Raw genomic sequence first — 27,153 nt, 5'->3', positions numbered from 1 at the left:
CCTCAGCTGATGAGCTCCTGCCGCTCTGTGCCAGCAGCACCGACACTCTGCTTTGCCAGGGCTTCAGCGAAATGGACCTGTTATTTTTTTTATAACTTTCATCTCTTTTTTCCGAAGTGCCTGTTTTCTTGGGATTTTAATTCACCTTTGAATTCCAAATACCATTTTGAAAAATCTTTCAGCTTCTTCCCTGTTTCTTTTTACTCTTCTTTTCCTCTAATCCAATCAGTAGCACCCGAATCACTTGCTAATGTCAGAAAAGCCAGCCCTGTTTTGAACTGAGCCTACTGTAGTGTTGACTTGGCCTTCAGCATTTCAAGGTTGCCTGGAGGCTTGCTCCTCGCTGGGAGCTGCCAGCAGCGCAGAGGTGGCTGCCCCCGCCGGCGCCGTGCACACTTGTGCTGGGGGTGTGGAGGACCGAGCAAGCACAGAGTAGGATCCTCTCCATCCCCAGGGGCAGAGACATGCCATGTGCTGCGGGGAAGCTGTCGCAGGCACCGCTGTGTCTGTTCCCTCTGGACGCTCTCTTCTCGAGGGCAGGGAAACGCACCTCTCTTCCATAATCCCCCAAAATAAAATGGAGTCAATTCTGATTTTTCACCTTCTGCTGATGTTGCTATTGGGCAATGACAGATGTCTTGTATTCTGGCCTGTCCTTCCTTGTCCGAGAGTGTCACACTTGCTTACCAGCTTCCTTTTTAGATGCAGCAGAGAGCATGATTTAATACAAATCAGATTTAAGAGTAAAGATTCAAATGCATAGCAGAATCCATTGGTAAAAAAGGTGAGAGAAGAATCACACAACTTTCATCCTAGTTTTGGTTTTTACACATTTTTTTTCCCTTGCAAAAAACAGCCGTGGTCTGTGTAACCATATGCATTCGTACCTCCTTTTTCATAACAATCTTAATGCATGAATACATCAAAACTCTTATAAAACATATGGCTGTGGGTATTACAGATACATGCTTCTAGATTTATCTGCTAGAAAAAGAAGGGCCCCCATTGCTATGCTATCATCTAAAGTATAAAAATAGAGGATTTTCATTAGTTTAATATCATAGTGCTGTATTTTGCGTTCTGACCCTCAAGGCACCATATATCTCTGTTCTTTCTCTGTCTTTCACTGACAAGCAAATTAACTCTACATATGTAGAAAATAGCTTGCATAATGGAATCCTGATGCTGGATTTTCTCTTCTTTGAAGTACCGGTTTTCTGGTTTAGCCTGTGCTTCAGTGTGTGCTCTAAAACGGCTTGGCTACTCTGCCAGCTCCATTTCAGGGTTTGCAGGGTTTATATCAGGTTTTTTCTGTAAATGGTGTTAATAATTATTGTACTGCTTTCAAGAAAGGACAACTTTGTTTATAACTCCTGGACCACGTACCAAAAGAGACAAAGCACAGTGAAAGGTTTTCTGATACACTGAAAGGTCTGAAATTCTCATTTGTTGCATTCAGGGAGGGAATAATCAATAACATGCCACTGTATAATTATAGATCTTGTGGGTTCGTATTGTCTGTGTCCTTTTCTTACAGTATCTTCCTTCCGATTTCAGAAATCAGTAGAAAAACTGGTCCAGTTTGGTTTCTGGGTCACCCCAGACTGTAGAGAAGAGCATCTCCATTCTCCTCTTTTCAAGCTTCTTGTGAAAATGGGTTAGTTCTAGTAGTAATGGTTATGCAGATGCCTAGCTTAAGAGGAGATCTGTTCTCTCTGATGAACAAGTTCGAAAGTAGGTCAAAAATAAGGGCCAGCAGTCTCATCCTATTTGGCACTGGATGCAGCTCCTGACACTCTGACTCCCCTCAAATTCAGCACAAGTGGATGGAAGAAGCAATATCGGTGAAGTCGGGCACCACTTACTGCAGAACCAGGTTGTGTTCTTCTTGGGATATCATCAAGATCTTGGATATGTGCTTTAAAATCTTTAGTCCCATGCTGGTTAACGGTGATTTTCTTTTTTCCACAACTGGGCTTCTTCAAGTCTGACAGGAAAGCAATATCCCCCAATTTCATTTAAATGCCTTTTCCCATATATAATGGGGCTTGGGATTCAAAGGAATTCATTCAGCATGCTCTCCTAATGCCATTTAACTTCCTGTGAAAAAACAGTAACAGGAAGAGTTGTTTTAATTAGCACATGAGCTGTGCAGCAGCTAATGTATTCCACCTCTTCATTGTTGTAAAAGGAGCAGATTTCTTGGTAGCATGAGGCGGGCAGAGAGGAGGGATTGTGTTCTGCTCTCCATATGCGCACACAGCCCCATTCACGGGGAAGGTGTGAACGGGAAGTGATTTGTAGCCGCCTGCCATTTGTACAACACAACCTTCTGTTGTTCTCCAGGCTGGAGTGAAACCCAGCTCCCCTCTTCCAACCTGCTGCAGTGTGACAGGTAGGCAGCAGCCTTCAGAGATCCTGAGATTTTTGCTATTAATCTCAACAATAAGATGGCAAAGAAAACTTATTTTTTAATATACATTTTGAAAAAGAAGAACTGGTTGTCAGGCTAGAAAAAGAGCCATGACTTCCCCAGACATGTGATATTTCTTGATCAGAAGTCCCAAGGAAGCCACAGTTTAGAGAAACCTTTGAAGGTACGGCTCTTTTCCCTCCATCTGTCAGCCTTAAACTGGCACCGGGCCGGAGCTTCGACTCCCGGTGCCCACCTGCTCCAAATTGGGTCCAGCACCACACTCTGCCATGGAGACTGGAAGCATACATTGACCCCCTGCTCCAGTGCTCCTCGAGAGATGCTCTGGCCTGCATGGTTGAACAGGGAGGACGAGGAGCTGCTGGCATACTGCACGGCACACCAAGGCTCTTGCTTTGGTTCGGGCGATGGTGATGAAGCGATGTGGCCTGTTAAACAGATGGTGAGGGTGAATGATTTCATGGCCTTCTCCAGCCCACGAGTGTGTCAGCACAAGCTGTAAAGCAAAGCCCAAGCTCCAGACAGCATTTCCCTGGCAATGAGGTTTGAGCGGTGAGTGATGTTACAGAGGCTGCGCTTCGCCGAGAAATTGCTCAAGAGAAGATTGACCCAATAACAAAAAGCAAAGTGGGATGCGCTGGGCCAGGCAAGGTGAGGAGCATCGTGGGGGCTTCCAGCCACGGAGCCAGACCATGTCCACTGGAAACTGCCCTGCAGTTCCAGAAGTGGGAAGTGACAAGCTGGTTTGAAACTTCTTGGTCAAAAGGCTCTTGTTAAAATAAAAAGAGAAAGAAAGAGAAGTGATGCCAACAGGAGAAGGAAACAAGTATTTCTTTTCATGAGAAAAATAACTGTAGGGGCAAAACAAAAGGCTTTTTTTATATGGTCCAAGAAAATAAACAATTAAGAAAAAAGAGTGTGCAAAGCAAACTTGATGTGATTTTTACCTTGCCTGAACTTGTTCAGTGCGGGGGACTTGCGTTCGCTAGCGAAACGAAACATTCCAGAGGTGGCCTGGCCAAAAGCAATGGCTTTTGCTGATAAAGGATTAAAGAGAGGACAAAGAAAATATAACTACTTACATTAGCTAGAAACTGCTTATCTCTAATGTGGCTAAAACAGAGAAAGCTTATCTCTCGGAGAGAAGAAAAATCTAGTAATACAGTAATGAGATATGGCTCTTCATTTTAATTTGCATGTGCAAAATGCTTTGTAAATGTTAACTGCCTCTGAGTTGGGAGCTAACAGGGACTTCCCTGTTTTCTCATTCCTGTGTTTTCCCATGGGCAGGGTAAAAACACACCAGCAATACAAAATCTCCTCTGAATATTTTGCCTGTGCTAGTGATAAATATAAACCAGGATTTATCACCTCCGTCTTTATTTATCAACCTTATCTCTCCAGGGGGTGTTCAGTTTCACTTTTGTCAGCTGTTGGACACCGTTCCCTTGCCCCTAAACCAGCACAAGATCACTCGCAGCAGCCATCTCTCTGATTTCCAGAGCACCAGTGGAGTGGAGTAATGAGCTGCAGAGTGGGGTTTGCATTCAGGGCTTTCACTGACAACACACTGGCTCTTCGGCCAAATGAAAAACTAAGCTTTGGTCAATCAGAGTGTCAGAACACGCAGATCTTGCACATACATAACAACAAAAATATTTCTGTAAGTTATTTTGCACTCATTTAAAAAAAAAAATAATTTCAAGAGCTCTGTCCGAAAACATATGAGTGTCTGCCTTAGAATTACAACACAGGAATCACCCGAGGCCCAGTTCATGTTCGCTTCGTTGCTTTGTGGGTTATAATGGCATAAATCCTCAGCAGCTTGATTTGCTGTAGCCCTGCAGAAGTACAGTCATTTTATCTGTTCTGCTGCACCAGCTGGGGATCCGACTTGGAGCCTTTCAACAAACAATATTCAGACAAGTGAAAGCTCAGTGTCTAATCACCATCTTGTAGGAATAGTTTCAGACCTCTGTAGGTATGTGTATATAGGTATATATTATATATATATTCTGCTGTGCAGCATGCAAAGATGTGAAAGCGTGATCCAGATGAGCTATTACAAATTCCCTGTGAATTTTGAAAGAACCGCCTTTTTTCTTGTTTCTTTAGTGCATAAGGATTCTGTCCTCTGTCGGTGGTAGAGGAAAGTTTGTTCAGAATCCCCCCACCCTAAAACTCAGGCTCCTTCACGACAGGTTTTGCTGTCTGCTTTCAGTGCCGGGCTCCACTGGTGCAGCACGACGTGAGCCGGCAGGTGCTGGGACCCGTGGGAGACCCCGTCCTCTCAGCAGGATTCTGCACAGACATAAAGGTTTGCCAGTGCAGAACCGATTGCGGGACCCAGGGTGGATGCACAAACCACTGCAGCAGCATCCCCCAGAGAAGATGCTGGCGATAAGCAGGAGTGAATGTGTGCTTGTGTGTGTGTGTGGCAAGAAGGGTTATTTTGTGCTGGATCTTCCACCAAGGGGATGAGGAGTCATGTGAGAAGAGAGGCGGGCAGAGATGTCAAAAGGTGTAGAGTTGTGTTGGCAGGGCAATACAAACACCAGGCGACCCAGTTTTCTCTGACTTGGATAATTCTCATCAGCAGGTCAGCTGAGAAGGCATTTTTTCTACGCCTCTGTGCGATATAGGTCCTGTGATAAGGGGGATGGAGCCAAGAATAAAAATTTCTCTTTGCCGAGGCACTGCCAGGCCACCTGGAGGGACCTTTTACATGGTCCTCTAAATGGAGTTTGGCCTCAGTGGAAGATAAGCATTATATCTTAGCAGAAGTGCTTTGGAAAAATACGTTAAAAGCAATAGCTGTGCCGCTTTGAGGGATAAGGGCTTTTTTATGATAATGCAGCTCTTCCCAATGTGTAGCTATCATTTCCACTGTATTTAGCGCAGAGTTTTCCTATTTTTCTTGTCGCAAAGGTAGGAAATGCGTTTGGAGTCAGCAGACTGCGAGCGGGTCTCCAGTCCGATGCCTGAGGAGCAATTCCCCTCTGCATGGCTCTTTCACCCCGAGGACAGCAGCAAACCAGCTGGTTCCTTTCCACGTAGGGCTCTTCTTCAGGGCCTGCTAGCATGGGATCTTCTGTTTGCTGTGGAGAGCAAAACGTACCCTGTGCTGATGAAATTGCTGTATGATCTAGGTTACAAATGCGGTTAGACAGGTGCTGTTCACTTTGCTTGCTGTCTAGGATTTATGACTTCTTTCTTAGCTACAGGGACTCGTGCTGTGCTGAGGACATGCTGTCTAACAAGCCCCTGAGTTTCTAGAATATAACATGATGAAACTAATTTAAAATTTCCTCCCAGTTATCCTTTTGCTACTGCGTATTATCAAAACATTTGAAAGGCTTTCACTCAGCTCTGTTTTTCTTTATTTCTTTAGGCTGTGACTCATCGTTGAACCTGACATCTCAGAAAGCCACAGATGCAGTGGACGATATCTTTCAGTACCTCAGGGATATTGCCAGAGCTCGAATGCACATGAAACAGTTTAATTCTATACATAATCCAGGCAGCAACACCCACCAGGCAAGTGGATCTTTCTTTTCCCTGTGTATGTTATTTCTCTAGCATGCTGTCAAAATTGCAGCACTGATTTTGCTGATGTGCTAATCCTATATGTGTTCTGCCCATGTGGAAGATATTTAAGTACAGATTTTATAATTGACCTAATCATCAAGAACTTCCTCAAGTCCTTCATCCAAACTCAGGTGTATCCATGCCAATGTCAACAAAGAATTGTCTGAGGAAGAAATGAGAGATTTGCTCTGCAGCGCTGTGATGTGACATAAATGCCCGTGAAAGGCAGGGCTAGGTCAAGACAGTCCTGGACTAAGACCTCCAATGGCATAGCAAAGCAGGATGACCACATCCATACAGCAACTATATTCCTGTGTATTTTCTCTCCCATCTCTAGAAGTGTGAGAGGCACTCCTCTTTGTAAATCGGTGAAAAATGCAGCTTTTGTTTCTAAAATATGAACACTTGAACCACGATATTACTATAGGTCATCAGGACTAATATATAGTGTTTTTCTCTCTCTCCACCTCCCCCAAAGTGTTTTAACTTTTTCAGTTAAAAATAGAGTTTTACAATGGAAAGCACATACAGTGATTTAGAGAGAGACTGTAAAACTTGGTTCCAGCCTTGAGCCAGAAAAAAATCCTTCCAAACTCATAAGCATGCGGTGGACCAGCAAAGGGATGTAGTTCAAATTAAGCAACGCTTTCTAACAATATCGGGAGTGTTGCAAAATGTCACTGGAAAACTAAATTGGAGAAAACCTGTTACTGAAGTCTTCTGGCACTTAGGACCAGTCCGGTGTCTGAAATGGGGAAAATTGTTAAACATTTAGTATGCTTCAGTGGGGGGGCAGTCGGATGATAGGAAAATATCCTCTAGAAGTTTAGTGGAAGTGTAATTAGCATCAGTATGTTCTTTGGATGTAACCCAGGTTGTTTGCTTAGGGCTAAGTGCTGGAACGCAGCAAGGGATGTATTAACGCCTTGCAGCCCCCTAATCTGGCTATGCAATGGATTTAATTGCTTGAATAGGTCCAGCCTTCTGCTGAGGGCAGTTCAGGAGGTTTAGAGTAGCAGAAATAAGCAGGCAGTAGGTTGTTTTTTTTTTTTTCCATTATACATACAGCTCTCTACAAATGGACCTCTCTTTTGACTGGCAGGTGTTCATACATGGGTTGCGTGCAGCTTAGCTCCTCTGAAGCAGCAGTGCCCTTTCCGTGGCCCTACGCATTCCCTGCCCAGCTCAGTGCTATGGGAATGGGTTTAGCCTATAGGTGCTTTTCTGCTTTATGTGTTAGGAGCTGGGAAGCCTCCATTTCTTGTTAAGACTCAAAAAAGGTTTCTATAGATAAGTGGGAATTGGATAGCCTCTTAGAAGGAGTTTTTGTAGCATTGAAGTTTATCTGTCTTACATAAAATGATGCATGAATATTTTCACTAGATTATCAAACCACTTCGTGTAGTGACCATGCAAGAGAGTATTTGTTTTGTCTGATATTGCAACTACTGTTCTCCTTTCATCTTGATCTCAGGTATATTCCTCCCTTTCTCCATCCCTCTCTTCCTCCCTTCCTCCTTCCATCCCTCCCTCTCCTTTTCTCATTCTCTTTCTCTCTCTTTTTCTCTCGTTTTCTCCTTATAATCTTCCCTGAGGTATGTCCCATAACCATTGAGGTTTTTAACAACTGTTTTAAACATAGTTTGTGCCCCACCAAAATTTAAAGTTGATCAAAGTTTCATTATATGAGTTAGAAATCAATGCAGCTATTGGGGGTTGTATAAAAAATAAAGTAAAAAAACCCTCAAAATATAATAGATGAATTTCAAGTTATAAAAGATTTTGAAAATATTTGAAACTATCACAGCTGAAAAAAGGTAAGTGATTATAGTATCTGCCTTTTAGTATCTGTGTAGTGGAGTTGGATCATTTTGAAGGGCACTGAGTTTTGGTGCTGAAAATTTAGACATACAAAATCATAGCACATTTTTAACATCTTTTGAGTACGTAGTTTTGTCTGAAGTCAGATAATATTTTTCCTTTAATTTCGTGCAGTAAGCCTCTCTGTTTAACTGTGATTTGATCTCTACTCCAAAAATATTTCATTCCTCATGTCTTTCTGTTCCTCATCTATGAAGATATTAAACAGATTTTCATACATGGGACTTCATGCCTGCATGTGTATTTTCAAACAGTTGTTTATTGCATGACTAGATTTGACACAAATCTTGGCGTGTTCTCCTAAAAGATCCTGCAGCTCATGTCTGCTGTAATTTGCTTTGTTGGCTCAATTAAAAATTATGCACGTGTTGTGAGAAGAACTAGATGAGTTGTATAAATCTTCGTTGACAGGATTGTATTAAAAAACCGTAAGTTTTGTTTCTCACTGTAAAGTGTTGGATGAAAAACATTTCTTTAATTACTCCAGAAAATTTTAGTTTCAAGCCAAGCAGCTTGCTTTTTATTTTCCATCCATTTTTTATCTTGCATGATGTCTCTTGTAGATATCATCTCTACAAAATGAATGATGTTACACTTGATTCCCTTAAGAAATCTAGGGGATGATGTATACCTGTGCTAGTCCCAAAGGAAAACAAATGTGCTAATTTGAAGGCTGCTAGGTTTCTAAGACTGTTGTGCTTCCTGAAATGATTGTGGTTCCGTTGCAGTTTGGGCAAAGTTTAAAGCAGCAAGACAAAACTCCATCTGTAAACCAAGTAAGGTCGAATTTTCATTAAAGAGCATCTTTCCACAAGTCCCTAAAATTTTTACCTTAGAACCTTTTCCAGTATGGCAGAGTGGTTTAGACCTTGGTAAGAACATGTGGAAATTTCTAGGCTGCTAATTCATATTCAGCACAGGTTTGTGGACCCTGAAGAGGATGCAGGGTGGATCCTTTGGAAGTGGATCTTCCAGGATGCTGACCATTTGTACCTGATTCCTAACTTCTCTGAAGCTCTGACATGCATTATGTCGGTGGGGTTGTTTGGCCTATTTTTCTCAAGGTTTTCCACAGGTGGAAGTATTACGTAGAGTGCGCTGGCCGTAGAAGCTGAAGGACTAAAAGGGACTCCTTAGCTCTGCTTTCCCATGAGGGACAAACAGGCAGGTTGACCTCTTCCCAGCCCTGCTGATATCCAGGCTTCAGTGCTGCCATGACACCTGTGGGAAGGGAGGAGTGGTCAGTAAGCAACCCCTCCTAAAAATCCCTGTTTAAGTCTTTGTAAAATCATTACAAAGGGAATGAGATCTTCTGGGTGCATGATGGGCAACAGAGTGTCATCCCTATTGCTGTCCCTTTCTGTACTACCTCCAAAAAGATTCCAGAGAAACTAGAAGCCCCCTTTCTTCCTTGCCTCCCTTTACTCATATAATACACATGGGGCAGAGTAGATGTGTGGCCGTCTTCCTGTCTTTTCAGTTTGATGCTGTGCTGGTGCACACCATTTGCAATCAAAGTCACAAAGACCACTGCTGCTTTGATGATTTTTTAACTCTCTGAATGGTTTCCTTTCTATGATAATTATTTTTGTTACCTTTAATGGAAATAAAATGTTTAGAAGAGCAGTTGCACCAATTCTAAACAGCTTTACTCACAGCATGTTGTTCTTTTTGTGCAGGCTTCTTACAAACCGCTGCTGAAACAGGTAGTGGAAGAGATCTGTAATCCTGATCGACCCGATCCTGTTGATATTGAGCACATGTCATCAGGCCTCACCGATCTCCTTAAAACTGGATTCAGCATGTTCATGAAGGTAAACCAGGCTTCCCAAGCTCATCTGTGAGATTTTCCTGAGGTCATAGCATCATATGGCAGTAGCTCACGTAATGTATTTGAGTTAATATTGTTTAGTAGAACTTAAGGGGCAGTTAAGAGAGTTAAATCCTTGCAGGGGGGCTGGGAATAGCTTGAGGCACCCCATTGCAGGTACAGTACAGATGGGTAGCACCTGCTGAACAAAACAAGAGGAGTGGAGCAGACTGGACACTTAAATAAGGGTGATGCTGGACACCTAAATAAGGATGATATGTCTGGGAGGAGGCAGTGTGGCTTTGCTAAAGGGAAGTCTTACCTCACATAGCTTCCGGAGCCCAACAAGCAAATTGATAAGCGAGTGCCAGTTCATATAACCTACCTGGATTCCCAAAGGCATTCCGCAAGGCACCTCATCAAAGGATTTTAAGGACACCAAGCAGCCTTGAGATAGGAGAGAAGTATGAACAGTCAGGTCTCACAGGGGAGGATGATTGTAGAGGAGCTCCATATTCAGTGCCTTTTTTATAACTTGATAAGGTTCAACTTGCAGTGGGGAGGAAGGAAGCCCATTAGTCAGAAATTGCCTTGTCAATGCTCTTAGCATGTCTTGACAGTCTTTCTACAAGAGCTTACTCTGCTTTACAAATTAGCCTATGCTAAGTCTTCATTAAATGTCTACAGAGATGAAGTGTGAAGCAGCTAGTATGCTGTGCATTCAGCTCTGTCTTACTGCATATCCTGAGCTGTCCACTGAAGAGTATTATGGAAGAGTATGAAGTATATCATGGCAATATGTACCTGTAAGCACCTGGATCTCTGCTAGTAAGAAAAATATCCTGCTGTAAGGAATATATAACAGATAAGCAACTGAACCTCATGTAGGATGAATACGTCATAGGCATCATCACATACCTGACAAATGTGTCTGTGCTTGCTCATTTAGTTTGCAGCCTGGCTTGTTGACAAGTGCACGATTATTATGTGAATGAGTTTCTGACCAGCCTATATTTCTCACACAAGAGGATCTTCTCCACTTACTGCACCATCAGCACTGTAATTATTTCATGAGCTTCCTTATATTTTTATTTCTTCCTCAACGCCTGAATATAATGCCAACTCACATAAACATGCTTTGGTAAGTGATGGACTCAGACATGTTCATCCAGGGCAGACTTTTAAAGATGCTTCTCATCCAGAAGTTGTTTCTCTGGTGGATGTGTTTGTTTTGAAGCTTAGGGAAGGTAAAGGGAAAAGGCCTTCCTGCCGCAAGGATTCCTCTTTTGACTGCTGCTCTAGAACACACGTGGTTTATGATGATCTGAGCTTGGTATCATTGATACCAAGTGCCTTAGCGCCTTGCATGGCAGTCTAGTTTCTGGTGATCAATGTGTTTTCCTTTTTCCAGTTATTCAGCAAAATTAATTCGTTTCTGGTTGGTCAGAAATACCAGATGCATTGGTGCTGGTGTCCTGGTTGGCAGAGATAGCCCTCGTGGGGCAGTAAAGTTGTTTCTGCTGACTTTCCTCAGAGGAAAATGCTGTGTTGTGTGATCTGCCGTGAGAACAAACCTGTCCTCTGACCCCTTCCTGCTTCAGTTTTAGAGTTTTAGTGACTGCTGTCATCCCGCTTTCCCATCTCCCCCTCTCCCTCTCCTCCACGCAGACGCATGTACCAGCAAAGAGCCCACTAACCATCAGCATCCTGAGGAAATGCAGTAGTGGTGGGCTCAGAGCTGGAGAGAAGGCCGATGTCTAGCTGGGATGCTCTGCCAGCTCAGGGAACCATTCCTCCTTCTTCCTTCAGGCTCCTTTGCTCGATGTAATGGTTTTGCTTTTTTCTTGGTTAGTCTTTCTGATTGCCCGGGATAACTCTCCCAATTTTTTTAATGCATGACATTTTGAACTGAAAGTGAATTTCACTTGGGGATTTTTGCAAAATTCAGATTTCACAGTAAATGCAATGCAGAGGCCTCAGAAATGTCCCAAAACAGCCGAACTTTAAAAGGATCCCAGAAGAAACACATTGCTTTTGTTCCAGTCCATTTCAGTTCTTCTTCTGTATCACAGAAATGAGCTGTGTTTAGCTACACACAGCCAGTTCCTTCGAAGGAGAGAGCCTTGGGTGGTTGTATTATCAAACAAAAAAATCTTGGCAGAAACATGCATTCTTAACACAGCCAAATATTTTGTACCCAAAGTATTGTCCTCCTTCAAAACACTTGTGCAAAGCATAACAAAATTACAGATTCCAAGACCCTTTTCATTGCAATTTTAATTTAATTTAGAGTTTGCATGCCTAATAGTATTTTTAATATGCATTTCTGGAATTTGTGGTTTGAACTTTAGTCTTCTGAAAAATAATAAGTTTTATATAGGCACCATGTGTTTGGATCTAGGTTTATTTTGACTGAAGGAAATGATTTGTCAAGACATTTTCGTTTTAGTATTGCTGCGAAAGCGTGTGTTTTCCGATTAATGCTTTTATATTGGGTGTCCTTTCAGTGTGTCCAATGTTATGCATGCATGTTTATGATGAGTTTGCTGTCGCTAGGAAAGAGAGGCTTTATTCAATAGCAAGCTTCTGAAGTTCGAGCTCTCTGCATACATCTTGGGTCTTTCAGAAGCTTCGTGAGAGGGAGTAGAGCTGTTTGCTATGGCGACAGGGTTAAGAAGAGCAAAGATCCATGAAAAGGAATAAAACAGTGATTTCTGTATTACCTTGAAGTGCCATAGAAGAGCATTTTGTCAACTTTTATCTTCACCATCTTTGCAAGTAATTATTTCTTTAACCTTGTGTCACTGCTTACAGCAATTACGGTATGAAATACTCTAATATTTTAGCAAGTAATACCTCTATCTGACCTGCTTTGTAAGTAGATATTTAGGTCTTACTTGAACTCCTCGTGGTGTTTGTAATAGGAATGGACTTTTTTTTTCATTTGAGGTTAACACTATGTAATATGCAGATAGTAAGAAGTGAGTAGTCTGATATAGGAAAGTGCATAAAGAAAGTCTTTGTAAGCTCTGGTGTATGCATTTAATTGGTCTTGGTGGTGTAAATGGATAATTGCTCAATATCACACCACAATTGCAGTACCCTGCTGAACTGCAGTATATATGCTATCTGTGCCATCAGTTGAATGAAGATGGCTGGCAAAGCGGGGGTGATGAAGAGAATAAACACCCAGTACACCAATACTCAGCTCACTAATACATCTATCTAAGGCTTTTTGTACTGGTTTCGAACTCCCGGGGAGTTGAAGAGCTCCCTGCCTGGGGAGCAGCACTGAACAGGGAGCCCTGTGTAATCAAAGGCCAGCTAGCCCGGAGAGAGCACGCCATCGCCCCCCGCCCCATGCTTGCTTCAAAGGGAAGGCTGCCAGTCAGAAAGGCTGACGGAGCTGCAGGATGAAAAACTGCCCAAAGACTAAATATAGGGGAGCCACAACAAGGAAGAGAAGAAGAGCTGTACCCTCGGGAGCTGGAGTCAGAGGGATCAAAGGGGCGGTGAAAGCAAAGGAACTGCGCTCCGCCCCAACACGAGTTGATGACCACTTTCATTCTGTCAAGTGAATGCTGTCAAAAACCTACGCTTGTGGAAGGAGAGGGGGCGGAGAGTCTAAAAAGGAGCAAATTAAACTGTTCTCACTGTCAGTTCTCAGAGCCGAACATTTGGAGTGTTTCATACTCAAAGGTGGTGTGACAAGAGCAGTTGCATGGGCTCCATTGACATCAGTCCCAAAGACTGGAGCAAGGCGTTGCCAGGGGAGTGTGTTGTATCAAGAAAGAAGGAGTTTGCTAGGAAACAGCAAAGTAATCAAACTTCTAGAAGTGTTTAAGAGGAAACTGATGTAAAGCATCACCTTCACGTTTAAAATTAAAACGCGGTTTTTATAAGGTCTTAACTGAAGTGGGAAGTTTGTGCCATTTTAGTAATAACTGGGAAAAAATGAAACAAGTATTTTGTTTGAGCTAAAGTTTCTCTATATTAGTTACAACCCAGTCATAGAAGTATTGAAAACTCTGAAGTGAAACAAGCTAGAAACTGATTTTATACGATAAGGAACCTGATCTATTTTCATTGGATGAATTGTAAAGTATTATTCGCTGGACTGGTGAAAACACATTACTTACGATTCTTCCCACTGCTGACCTCAGGCAGGGATTCTAGCATGTTTAGGCTGGACTCTTTGCTTCTACAGGGTAGCAATTTACCCCTCATTCATTAAAGCCCCTCAGACCTCATGAGAAACTTCTCTAGGTTTCAGTGGAAGCCGTGAAGACTCCATTTCCCTGGAAACAGTTCATTAGTTTTAACTGGGCATCGTCCCCATTGATTTCCCTCTCAGCTGCTACAGAAACCAGCATTCCATGAATATTTCTTTCTGAGCTTCCTCATTAGTCTTCCTCCAGCAGCTCAGGGAGCCGATCACTGCTAGTCCATAGGTTTGGAGCTGGACTGAGCGACTACAAATAACGCTTTCCTTCATTTTACAGGTGAATCGCCCTCACCCTGGTGATCATCCTCTTCTGATCATCTTTATGGTTGGTGGAGTGACAGTCTCCGAGGTCAAAATGGTGAAGGATCTGGTAGCAACACGCAAACCTGGTACCCAGGTAAGAACAGGTCTAAATGTACAGTTCCTGTCTGAACGAAGACTAAGAAAATTCATCATATAATGTTCCCTATAGTACTGGTACCAAACCTACACAAAGCCGCAGCCACATGGACAGGAATGGTGTTAGGATTTTGCTGTGAAGCATCTGTAGGCAACAAGTGTTCAGGCACCAAGGGTCTGTTTTTTACGTGTTATAGTCAGCAATAAAAGTTCAAACTCAGGCTGGAGAGTTCAGAACAGACTAGCATTATTCTGAAGGAGCTTTCATCATGTCTCAAAAGATTAATTTCTTGGTATTCTTTATAAACAGAAACATTTGCTGTCCAAAAGGCTACAGGCTTCCTGGCAGTGCATCCACAGGACATAGTGCAGGGATGCTCAGAAGGAGCCTGCAAAGGGTCTGGGTACCATCTAGTGACATATCAGTGGTGATCCTGCAGACAAGTCAATTAGCATTGCTGAGGAGCAAGATAAAGTAGCCTGGATACAGCTGTATGTGTTTCTGGTCGAGGCCAGGTATCTCTGATAGATACCTGACCACTAGATGCCTTAAGTAGCCTGAAGCAAGTGATGTGAACGCCCCAAGTCTCTGCAGCCCTTGGACATGCTGTCAGACTCCTGGAAGGAGGATGGCTCCCACAGTGAAGCTTCAATAGCGACCGTGCAGCTGGTCTTTGCCTCTTTCACTCTCCGGCAGCAGAACTTGACTGCAGTAGCTGTCATCTGAATGGAGTGGGGAGAGAGAGGAGATGGATGGATGGGCTGTGGTGGCGTCCGAGATGTTAAAAATCATTGTTAACTGTGGAGCAGCGTGTACAAGAGCTATCGGGTATCTGCTGAGTAGTGAAGATATACAGGGCAATCTAAAAACTGCAAAGAAGTGCTGTGTAACCAGCTGCATCGTAAACATAAGTCTAGTTTCCAGGGTGGCTTGTAAACATCTTGTTTTCAATTCCTATGGAATGCAGTTTTGATTAGTGAGAAATCATTAGCAAAATGGAGCCAACCAAAGGCTGAGCATCCCCTGGGTGTGACATGTGTTTTCAACGTTTTAGTTGCCTTTGAAAGGCAGTCTCAAGCGGTATTCTGTAAGACAGAGTGCCATTTTTAGTGATGTTTTTTTGATCTGATTACACGTTTCTCCCCAATTAGCCTATTGCTAATCTCCTCAAAACAGCGAATAAAATTCTTTCCCATCTGGAAGGGGGATTGAGTTGTGACACAGTGATGGACAAGTTAATCCACACCTGAAATGTATTAATGCACCCTGAAAGATAAGCAGAGGGTTAACACATGAGTTGGTTGAGAACTATGCAGGGAGACTTTTGACTGGCTTTCGAGAGGGACTTGAGGCTTGACGGTGGTGACATGGGATCTGGTGTTGCTTTGCTTTGGCTTAACCCCGGCGGCAGGTCACCCTCTGAGGCAGATTCCTAAAGAATTTTAAGCTTTTACTACATCTTGCCCTTTGTCCGAATGTGCTGTGTTAGAGGTGAAAGGACTTGGGGGGAGAGGTGGGAGGAGGAAGAGAAAGAAGAAAAGAAGCAGTTATGCAAGTCTCTCATATAAAAAACGTTTATGACTTTGTTGGATTTACCTGGATTTCTGCACTATAGCCGCGAATATGTGCCACCTGTTTGGGATTATTCTCTTTTCAAAAGCCAGGCATTTGTCTAACTCGAGCCAGCGTTTAACAGAGCTTTTTTGTGGTGTTCAGGCAATCAGGTTCAGGCGTCAGGGGAACACTGGCCTCCCAAGTCCCTTCCAGTCAAACAAAGCACTGACATTTATACTAATTATTGGCTCTTGGAGAAATGGAGAGATGTGTGGGTGCAAAAATAAAGAATTGAGGAAAGTAACAAAAAAACTGACAGGACGCAGTTTTACTGATTACTTCAGCGGTTGTTCAGAGCTGAGGCAAATGACATTTAAATGTGGAGTAGGAGACACATGTTTCCATCCACAGAACTGCTCTGCATCTGAGTATGAATGACAAATTTATTTCTCGTGGAGAAGCACAAAGAAATAAGCGTTTCCTACACATCATTTGTTTTTGGATGGTGGCGAATAGCTCCCCTAACCTAGTCAGAAGTATCCTACTTTCAAAGGAATAAATTACCTTTTTTTTCCACTTCAATCAGGAGAGTAAAAAAAGGGGAAAGAGCGTGAGTGGATGCTTCACCCTCGCAACATGCACAACCACCTATGTGGTTGTGGCTGAGGCTTGCAGACAGATGAACCCTTCCAGACGCACCATCAGATGTTAGCTGCGTCCTTCCCTGCCCTCCGCTGCGGGGGAGCTGCCCATTGCAGCGCGGTGGGTCGGACATGAGCTCCTGGCTCCTCGGCTGCCATCAGGAGGGGTAGCCCTTCAAGTGAAGCATCAAAGACAGGAGCGCTGTACTGAACAAGAAGGTCTGCAAAGGAGATACACTGTCCTGAAGAGACCTGCCTGGAAAAGAGATGGATGTTGCTTATCTGGGCAATTCCCCCCTTCTCTGTAAAAATGAAGGAACAAATATTCACATTTATCCCCCTCAATGAGCCCTCAGAGATATGGGGGGAAAAGGAGGGAAGTCCCACTGTATTCCACTGCATCCTTTCTCACACGTTGAAGTTGCAGCTCTCATTTTTCTCTCTGGGCTTGCTATCAGCTGCATAAATCCCCTCAGGGTTCAGTGGTGGGACTCCAAGAAGAAATTGCTTTTATCTGGCAGTGGCTATTGTTGATGTTTGGCTTGTACACCCAAAAAACTTCAGTAACGTGTCCCCTCGTGTTTTTCAGAACTAAGCTGCATGATAACAAGATGAGCACATACTGTGCTATAGTCTGATTCTCACGTAACACAAGTAAAACAGTGTCAGCCTTTGGCATCTGCAAATTACAGAGAGTTTTTCATCCATAGGAAGGAGAAGAGATAATCAGTGTCAGTTTGCCACAGACTGTGTGGGAGGACAAGGGAAGGGGAGAAGTGAGGGGGAGACTATCATCAGTACAGAAGGGATCTGTAGTAACTTAACTCCAGATTCCTTTCATTATTTGAAGTGAAAAGATGAAAGAATGAACAACAAAAAAAGTTTAAATGCAGCACTACCACACATTTAAGCCGTGCGATGAACAGCACAAGCGTTTTGATAGCTACTGCGGGAAACGGACACACATACTCCGTTGTTGATGCTTGTGCTGCTTCTCCTTGGATTTGCACTGAAGAAGCAAATTAATGTTCAAGTGGGCCAGTAAGATAAATCTGCCCCCACATCCCTGCCTGCAGTCCTGACCCTACAAACACTATTGAACTTGGGGCTTTGTAAGAGCAGTGTCCCACAGCTTTGACCCTGAGTTAGCCCCACGCAGCAAGAGCGTATGCGCTTGCTCCTTGCTGGTAGCTTTGCCCTGCAGAGGAGCCTTCACACTAGCCACCTGCATACCGGTTTTCACTTAACAAAAACAGATACCTGCCTCTAGCAGGGTGTGTATCATGGCTGTAGTGAGCAATAGTTTCATTCATCAGACCCATCTTGGATTGAAAATTTGAACAAACAAATGCTCGAGGTTGACCCTCGCTCCTGATGTGCCGAACAGCGTGTGCCTGGCCTGAAGGGACGTTTCTGAACAGGGACTGTAGCTCCCTGCAGCAGGCTGGCGGCACTTCTGTGGTGCTCACCGTACCCTCAGCTGAGAGGGAACAGCCGTCACTCAAAGCCGTGCTATAGGAGAGGAAACCCCTGCTTCATCGGCTGGTGCCTCGCAGTAAACACAATGGCAGTCACAACAAATCACCGGGTAAGATGTGGGTAGAAATGAGTCAAAGCACACATTCATTTAGAGTACAATGCTACCAGTCATTATGCTCCTTAAAGTGATTTAACTACAGTTATTAGCGAGCAGACAGTTTCATTGGGCAAGTTGTAGTGCCCTGTCAGTAAACACCAGAAACACACAGCCTCTTACTAGACAGGGTGCAGCAAACAGTTCATATCCATGGCTCGTTAGTACTGTGATCAGTCTCGGTCCCCTTCACTTTGACTTGTTGTTTCTTCTCCCCCTTCTTTCAGGTAATCGTGCTCTCCTCTGCACTCCTGACACCATGTAGTGCTATTGAGTTGTTGTTTGCCACAGACCGTCTCCAGCCTGACACCGATATCTGACAAGGGAGGATCTGTGGAGAAGATGAGTGAGTGCCTCAGCTGGAAACATCAAATCCCTGGTCTGTTGCTTTTCCCAATAGCCTCCCAAAAAATGGCATGTCCCCTGCTGCAGTTATGGCTCCAGCTGAAATGGGGGGAAGCAGCTGGGTACCTGGCTGCAAGGGAGCATGCGCAGCTCAGGGGCAGCTCTTCAAAATGGTCCAGTTGTCTAGCAACAACTCCCCCCTCCTTAACGGTAACACCGTGCGGTGCTGAATCACCCCAGCCCCACTCTGCACAGCAAGGATGATCACTTGTAATAATTCCCTAGAATAGGAGCAGGTGAGGACCAGGTGATGCCAAGGTTGCACTCCCAAGCAGTACTTTTTTCTCTGAGTATTCCTGATGGTTTCGCTGGGGTTGCTTCTGGTGAGAAATGCTACTGAGGGAGTGAAAGGCTAGCAAAATCCACCCTCTCTGTCATGTTACCTTGCAAAACACATGTGCCTTATACAGCATTAACCACCTCTGCTCTTACTTCGTCCCTCTCCCCAGAGAGGGAGCACAGCCCTGATTTAGCCATCGGAGCAGCTCCAGTCTGGTGATGCTCTCCCAGCAGGACGGGTAGAGGCAGAGAAGCAGAGCGCCAGACTCAAGGGCTGGGTTACATGGTTGCTTCTCTCCTAGCTTCCCGTTTCCTGCTCTAGTTTCTCCACCCACAGTCCCAGGAGAAAAGACTGTTTCTGATGGCACACTTCTCTGTAGGTTTACGCAGGAGGACATATGGGCTGTGATGGTTTGATGATAACCCTGGAAGAATCCTCCCCTCACATGCATTTAGAAAAAGAGGGAAAAAAAAGCACGATCCCATTTTCAAGAGGCCGCAGCAACAGATTCTTTCTTGAGCTAGATTTCTGAACAGCATGATTAGAGAAGAGCTTTTATTTTTAATTTATGATCATGAAAGAGCCACTATCAAATTCAGTTATGTAATTTTTCCTTATGAAACTTTGATACAATCTGATAAAAAAGCAGCAGCCAATAGAGATTGTGATTGCGTATAGCACCAAGGCTTCCAAATTGCAACATAAAATGGTGGAGCTCTAAAGCTGCATCCTCTTGCTTCATCCAAGGGATGCTAAGACTACAGCTTACCCTGAGAAGAGAATGTGAAATTATAAGTGACATTCACTCTATCATAGCATTCTGTATTATGCCAAAGGAATAGATTAAATGGGAAGTAGCTTTTTAACCTTTGTTCACTAGCTAGCGTAAGTTCTCTTAAATGTTTATAATGGTCTTCAGAAAAGGGTGCATTTTGATTGAAATTCACTTTTGAGTGGCTGGAAGGAAACAATGGACCGATTATAAAGCGTGGACAATGTTGCCTCTATGGAAGAGAGATTTATAAGAATGACTATAGAATGGAACTTTGTGCTATAAAAAATGAGAAATATTATGAGATTGCAATGTTAAAAGCTCAAGAAATAGTTTGAACAGAGCAACTGGAAAGCAAATAGCCAGTCTCTTCGTTTCTTTTTTGGCCTTCTGTACTGTTTAATCTTAGAATATGGATGTTTTGTAAATTCTGTAATCAATAAAGCAATGCTCTTAAAATGCTGAACCTCATCCCTCTTCTCCTTCTCTCCTAGTACACAGGGCTGTGCATGCCAGGAGTGCGTATTCCTGAGAACTCTTTCTTTTGCACTATTTGTTGCCCCAAAGAACCTAGACCTTCTGTCTTGGGAGGTGTCCTAGAGGGGCTTCCACACTCTGCTGGTAGCAGAAAGGCTCTCCTGCATCCAGCGGCCATTGCTGGCCAGTAAGTTCAGGTACTCACACCTCTGGGATGCTGCCACTGTCCTGAGATGATGGAGGCTGGCAGTTGTGGTCTTCTCTTCCTCACCTGTCTTTCATCAGATGCTCTCAGGTCTCTGACTTGGCCATCTGAGGACATGTTATATAGGCTAATGAGAAGGGGGTGAGTTTAAGCAGACACTGGTGTTCTTGCACTTCCTACAGGTCAAGCAGCTCCTCTTACTGAGGCAGAGGCTCATTTTCCAGGTCATCCTCCTCCCCGCAACAGACACACACTTAGGAGGAATCTTTCCAGCCAGTGGGGCCACAGCTGTGGCAATGGGTGCTGGGACTCAGCCACCATCTCATACTCAGTAGCTGAAGAGATGAACGGAGATGGTCACAAGAGCCTGCTCCTCTTCTAGACCAAGACTGGAGTGGAGCCTTTTCAATGACCCTAGTGTAATAGTTAGCTCCTTATTTGTAGGAAGTAGCTTTAGTAGCTACACAGCCTGTGCTCGGGGAAAAGGCCGGGGGATGAGAGGTGTCCTGCCAGTCACATGTGAGCAGGAACAGCACAGAAAAGACTTTGCTTGGGCAGGTGCAGGACCACAGCAAGGAGGGTCTAAGCCCCCTGCGTGTGACACTGAGCAACACTCAAAAGGCATAAGGAAGAGAAAACACAAGGCCACCCTTGGCAAATGCTTTTACTGCTATATTAATAAGCTAAGCAGTATTTGGTAATAAGCTCAGACTGGATGGCCAAGCTCAATTTTGTTCATAACTCTAGTCCTAAGTCACTTGACTAGTAGCTCATGGTCAAAAACATTATCAGCAGCAGGACTTTGTCCAGGTTTCCCTACCCCTGCTGCATGCTAACCAGGTGAGCCTGTGCCGCAGTCACCCCAGTCCCTGCACAAGCATCCTTCTCAGGAAGGCTCTCAGTAGAGCTACTTTAAGCATGAATAAAATGATTGAAGAATTGTAGTAATTTGATTAAGTTCTTCATTGTCATATAGCTCAATATATAAAGCTGCTCTTTTTTTTTTCCTTGAGAAGAAAGTGGAAGTCACTTAAAAGACTCGGCATTCTTCCAGATCTTGACCTACCTTGCGTCATTCTTTCTTACTGGAGTTTTTTTGACAAGGGGAGATAAAGAATCCCATTTTAATTTGAAAGGTCTCCGCCTTATTCAGTTCCTCTCCTAGAAGAGTTTCTTAAAAGGAAGTTGTAAAGCAGTTGTGAGAGCTCCCCCCCTGTGGTGTATGCTAACAAAGCAACGGTACAGGCAGGAAAGGCCTTCTGACTGTTTCTGCAATGTATGCTAACTACCTCGAGAGAACTATTACTTTGTCTCAACATTTCACTGGTTATTGCCCATTGTTTCTCACCCACTAAGAACACACAAGAAAACATGCAATTCAAAAATTTAATGTTGAACCAGGCAGTAAGAATGAAAAGTCCACTCCCTATGAGGAGTAACTGTACACAAAATAAATAAGTTACAGTTTAAACAAAAGCGCAACTGGCTTTTTAAAGTGCATGTGTATAAGGCCTTTAGCCTGTGAACTCCATTGGCTCAATGTAAAAAAAAAAAAACAACAAACATATATATGCAAGTCTGCCCTGTGTTTAAGGATGAACAGGGACTGGCTCAGCTCAGAACAAACCACCAGCTTCATTGCCTGGAGCCAGCCGTGCTTCACACCGAGCTGAATCACAGCCACGTTCCTTCTGTGCCTACTGCACACAGAGAAGTGTCTCACACTGGCAGCTGTTAATGGACTATCACTCCAACTCCACGCTCATTCCTCAAATGCTCCATGTTGGATCATTTAGTCTGGACAGCATTTTTTTCAGACAGTAAAAAACCCACAAGTTATTTGTAATTAGATATGTTTACACTCTGGGGACAATAGTTTTGCAAAGAGTCTGGTCAAGTTGTCAGCAATAACATAGCTAGTAAAAAAAATAAAGGACCATTGGTTACAGTCTTGATACCCAGTCATGTCCACTTATTTTACACTTATTTTTACAGAACTATTTCATGTTTGCTTATTTGTTTTGAAATACATGGGAAAAACAGTTCTACTGTGTAATAAAATTAAACAGATACATCATGCTGTCCTTCATCCAAGTGAAAACAAGACTCAAGTGGTTACTTCTGAACAGTGAACTGCAGTTCAGGGTGTTGCCCTGCTCAAGTACAAGAAGGTGAGAGTTACAGCTAAAAGGTTGTTCCTGCACAAGCGTTAAGTCAAATCTGTCCCATTGGGAAAAAAAAAAAAAGGCAAACTGAAGGCTTGCTTCATTTACTGTAAAGTTCCTTTTCCAAATGAAAATACTTGTTCTACAAGTCACATCCTAGAACCATTTCAAGAGTTGTTTTTTTCCCCCCCCCCCTCTCCTTTTCCAATCTGCCACTGTTCCTTTTTTTAAGCAACTGCTTGTTTCTACAGCCATGCAGAAGGCTACCTGAACCATCCTTCTTTCACAATGCCTTGGACTCTAAACGTGCCAGTGTTAAACACCCCAGGTTTCAATCTCAGGCTAAACGTTGGAAAGACCAACAGCTCTGCTGTCAAACAGAAGTGACAGTCCTCACTTTGGCAGACAAAGCTTGCTTAAACCTTCTCTTCAGATCCTGCATATTGGGCGATTTTGGCCGTGGAATAAGAGAGGTTCTCCTTCTCTCAGGGGTGCTGGTTGTTTGCTGTTTACTGACTTCTTTACAGAGGAGGTGGAAGGCATTGAAGACATCGTTGTAGTTTTCACTGACAGATACTTCGTAGAAAGTACAGCCCAGCATGTTGGCCAGCTGAAGTCCATGCTGAGGCTCCACCTCTTTGATATGCAAGAGATCGGCTTTGTTTGCAACGATGACAACGGGGACCGCGTTTCCTGGATGCAACTGTCGAACGTGGTGGTAAAGGTGACTGAGTAGTTCATAGCTCTTATAGTCTGTGATGGAGAAGACAATCACCAGGGCATCTGCCCAGCGGATGCATCTGTTCAGCTGCTCATTACAATCCAGATTGTGTTCGTGGATCTGAAAAATGAATGGTCTCAAATTAGATAGCTGAACTCATAAAAGATTAAAGGAACCTGTCTTTAAGAGTCTGTAAAGCCAAAGAGCATTTTACAGCTTCAGACATACGTATTTGCATTTCACATTCTAAGTACAAACTTAATCTGAGTGTGGCGAATAAACGCATGTTGATTCAGCTGCAAAAAGCTGGAATTTTTCACTGGAGTTTGCTATACTCAAATGGAAAATTGACCTGAGTAGTTCTGCATGCAGAGAGAGACTTTGTAGTTCCACAGAATGGGAAATTAACTGGCTAGACAGTAAGTCTGGGGAAGCAAAGATATGAGCTGGAAGCATTTAGACCTGGAGTGTTGCCCAGTTCAAAAAGGCAACAATCCAGCATTACTCAGGTCTATACATTCAAAACTTTAGCTTGTGACACACTAATGAGCGCAGCCCCAACATAGCAGACTTTGCTTTCTAGCATACCCGTTTATGAAGCTTGTTGGGCAGCAGTCATGACATTTTCTTCCACATGTACCTTATTTGCACAGAATTGTTTCTGGTTTTGTGTCTAATGTTGCCAATATACAGGAACAAGACACTTAAGTCATTCAGCCACTCAAAAGTAATGGGCCTCAAACGTACAAATGATTTGTCAAAATAGCTGTTTTTCACTACCAGCATACTACAGGCACGCAACACATCTGGCTTCACTGGTTATAACAGAAGTTACCACCTCTCCCCCACAGAACACCACACTGAAATGTAGAGCTGCTGTGGTGAACTGCATGGCTGCATCTAGCTCACCTGAACTCCCGGAGTGTCTTGCACTTGAATTGCCAACATCTCGCCATCGATCTGGATGTGCCTGCTGTAGAGATTACCTGACAAGAACACCAACAGGTTCACAAGTACAGCCACCACTCTACACAGACAAATGTTGCTTCTGCCGCCCGTTAGTTGTGCGAGGAAAGTTGTATCGCTGTTTACGAAGTGAGGGGACCAGTGTTGTAAGTTTTTTGTGTGCGACAACCCATAAATTATGACTGTACTAGAAGCCTGGGATTTAATCTTGCATTCACTTGTTTAGAAGCTTGGCATTTAATACTGTGCAACTTGGAACTTAATCACTTCTTAAAGACTGCCTTAACTTAGATGATAAAGGTAAGTGTGCAAAATAACCAGCTATCACAGAAAGGCAGTTTCCTTGGCATTCAGTATTTCTGCACTTTAACAAACCATTTTTCTGAGGAGCTCTCTGCTAGCTGACCTATTTGTCAGGTTTTTTTTTTTTTTTTAGTTGTTTGGGTTTTTCAAGTCATTTCCTCAACGGAATGCTGTATATTTTACATTCACATTAGACTTCTCGCTCTACTACGCTCAAGCTTAAGTACGTGACATCCCCTCTTCCCTGTCCCCATTGAGCTGGCACTGAATAGATCGTCAGGCTGCCGGCGTTCGGTTTGCGAAGGATAGCACAATATTCGGTTGACAGGACTTTCTCGTTTGAGCTAAAAGGCTTCTCCAAAGAGGGCCGACTTCGCCGTACAGAGGCAACGCCGCCGGAGCACAGCGGCGCGGGGGCCGAGCGCCGGTCAAAGCGGAGCACAAGCTGCGCGCGCGCGGTGGGGGCGCGCGCCTCCGCGGGGCGGCGGGCCACGGGCTGCCAGCGCTGCCCGGGGAACACGCGTGACGTCAGCCGCCAGCCCCGTAACGTCTGGGTGGGCCTGACGCGGTAAAATACCTGTTAGATGCACCTACAGCCCCAGGTCTAAGTTCCCTCCGTTACGCTTGGGACCTGGCTCCGTGCTGGGGGCTGCACGCCTGCCCCCAGGGCTCGCGCACCCCCGGGCGGCTCCGGAGGCGACGGGTGCCGGCCGCCGGGGCCCCGCTCTCCCCCCGCGGTATACCCCGCTCCCCAAGCCCGGCCGGACCAAAGCCGCGCCGCCGCTCGCCTACCTGCGTTCCTCTCGTAGTCGCCGATGAACCGCCGGGTGAGGAACCGCACCACCAGCGCTGCGGGCAGGCACAGACAGGCAACCGTTAGCCGCGCTCCGCCGCCCCGCGCCGCGCCGCCGCCCCGCCGCCCCCCTCACCTGTCTTGCCCACGCCGCTGCCCCCCACCACCGCGATCTTGACGAGGCGGGGCCGGGCGGCGGCGGCGGGGCAGCCCTCCCCGCCGGGCGCGCACTCGGCGATGGTGCACATGCTCTGCGTCAGGCGCATCGCCCCGCCGCGCCGCCCCGCACGGCACCGCCGCTCCTCCGCGCCGCACGGCACCGCCGCCGCCGCTCCCCCGCCGCTTTTCTCGCCCCCGCCCCCGCCCCAAGCCCCGCCCCCGCCCCCGCCGGCCACTCAGCGCGCCCGGCCGCCGCCGCGCCCCGCCCCCGGCCCCGCCCCGCCGGGCGTCGCCAAGGGCCCCGTGAGGGGAGGCGGCGGTGGCGGCCGCCTCAGGCAGCGCCGGACCCCGGCCGCGGTGCCGGGCGTTTCGGCGCTGGGGCTGTGTCCCGCAGTCCCGCCAGGCTGACGCAGAAAATGGCGGAAAGGCTCGGTCGTCTGTCTGGTTCTCACCCCGCCGGGGGTGCAGCAGTCCTGCTGCCGCCGCGGGGCCGGTGTCGGTCCGCGTCCGCCTGCCGTCAGTCGCACACCGCCATCCGCCTCCGGATCGCCTTCCCTTCCCGCCCAGCCCTGCCCCGGACGAGCGCTTTGAAATAACCGCCCAGAGCAGGAGCTGACTGGAATCAGAATGGCGGCAGCCGCGGAGGGAAAAACTGGAACCAAGGGACGAGGCTGGGAGAGGTCTGTGCCCTCTCGGCTTGGTTGTAACACACAGAAATGGGAAAAGATCGACTGAAACAGGGATATGAGAACGGCTAGAGAAACAACAGAAGATGATGGCAAGGCAGGGGAAATACAAGTGGGTGGGAAAGAGAGGCCTGTACTGGCCAGGGAGCAGGGAGCGGCCAATGTAAAGCACTGGAAACCCTTGCTGGCATCAGCAGTAAAATGGATGGGTAAAACCGGCCCGCGCATGAAAGAAAGCTTGCTAGGAGAGAGGCAACACAGCAGGATGAAATTGCTCTCCTGTGTCCAGGGAAGACAGACCTCCTCGTAAAGGCCACTGGGTAACACTGAATGCTAATTATGCAAAAAAGAAGCAATAGACCCAAAGTGTTTGGCTCAAAAGCACAGCAGGGAAAGTGCTAAAAGAGAGTCAGGGGTAGAACTGGGAGCCTGACGGTGACATTGACCAAAGACGGTCACCATCGCAGCAAACCCACGTTTGTGCAGAGCTTTCTGTAAGCTGCAAAGCTATGTTTGCATATGGGAGAAGATATCCGGAATACATCAAAACGAATTGCAGCTCCCGCAGTAGCTGCTGCTTTCCCAGATGTAAAGGAGAGAGTAGACACTATGGATGATGCCTGGGGCTGAGCGGTGCGGGGTACAATAGAGAAACAGCTCTCTCTGCCAGCCACCAGCCCAACAGGAGGTGACGGCGGTTTAGCTTTGTAAGTAGTGAGTACATTGTAAGGCTACTAAGCTCACAGGGAAAAAAAATGGTTTGATAGATGCAGTTTAAAATAAATAGATGGGTAAAACATAGGTTTATAAAAAGGCATTCTAAGTCAAAAGGGGAAAGAGTAAGAGACCTAATTAGAAAAAAATCACCAAGGCTGAATGACTCAAGGACTTGAATACAAAGGAATGACTGGATTTCTTCACGCCAGAGCAGCAGAAATGATCTGGACATTGTATCTCAAGCAAACGGGAAGGGTTTCATGGAAGATCTCCTGGCAGCTTGGGAACTAAGGTCACTGGAAATAGAAAACCTACAGGTAACAGTGAGGAGGATCACT

At 45.2% G+C, this 27,153-nt stretch overlaps 2 protein-coding genes across 3 annotated transcripts in view; one reads left to right on the top strand and one right to left on the bottom strand.

Moving 5' to 3' along the window:
- Positions 1-20,089, top strand: part of SCFD2 (sec1 family domain containing 2) — a 206,153-nt gene extending 186,064 nt beyond the window's left edge. The window contains exons 6-10 of one of the 2 annotated variants that reach the window (XM_087736208.1): positions 5,826-5,971; positions 9,583-9,717; positions 14,216-14,335; positions 18,394-18,512; positions 19,231-20,089. In XM_087736208.1, coding sequence (XP_087592334.1) covers positions 5,826-5,971; positions 9,583-9,717; positions 14,216-14,335; positions 18,394-18,486 — 494 coding nt within the window. In that variant the 3' untranslated portion in view covers positions 18,487-18,512; positions 19,231-20,089. Of the gene's footprint in view, positions 1-5,825; positions 5,972-9,582; positions 9,718-14,215; positions 14,336-18,393 lie in introns of both variants that reach the window. The other variant, XM_009474289.2, reaches the window with a different exon arrangement.
- Positions 20,090-21,677: 1,588 nt separating this feature from the next.
- RASL11B (RAS like family 11 member B) lies at positions 21,678-25,570 on the bottom strand. Its single transcript, XM_087736210.1, has 4 exons — positions 25,390-25,570; positions 25,253-25,309; positions 24,101-24,177; positions 21,678-23,311 (listed from the first exon to the last, which is right to left on the bottom strand). Exons 1-4 carry the CDS (start codon positions 25,517-25,519, stop codon positions 22,844-22,846), a joined length of 732 nt encoding a protein of 243 aa, XP_087592336.1. The 5' UTR covers positions 25,520-25,570; the 3' UTR covers positions 21,678-22,843.
- Between the last annotated feature and the right edge of the window lie 1,583 nt (positions 25,571-27,153).

Source organism: Nipponia nippon, unplaced genomic scaffold (assembly GCF_047370975.1).
Source record: "Nipponia nippon isolate SJK-2023a ecotype South Korea unplaced genomic scaffold, ASM4737097v1 scaffold_6, whole genome shotgun sequence".
Taxonomy (NCBI): domain Eukaryota; kingdom Metazoa; phylum Chordata; class Aves; order Pelecaniformes; family Threskiornithidae; genus Nipponia; species Nipponia nippon.
This window is presented reverse-complemented; position numbering and strand designations above follow the sequence as displayed.

Bases quoted from the DNA above. Each gene is read 5' to 3' on its own strand.
- RASL11B (XM_087736210.1), bottom strand. From the start codon at position 25,519: ATGCGCCTGACGCAGAGCATGTGCACCATCGCCGAGTGCGCGCCCGGC. The intron at 24,178-25,252 runs GTAGGCGAGCGG...TGTTCTTGTCAG, and splicing joins CGACTACGAGAGGAACGCAG to GTAATCTCTACAGCAGGCAC. The intron at 23,312-24,100 runs GTGAGCTAGATG...TTCATTTTTCAG, and splicing joins AAGACACTCCGGGAGTTCAG to ATCCACGAACACAATCTGGA.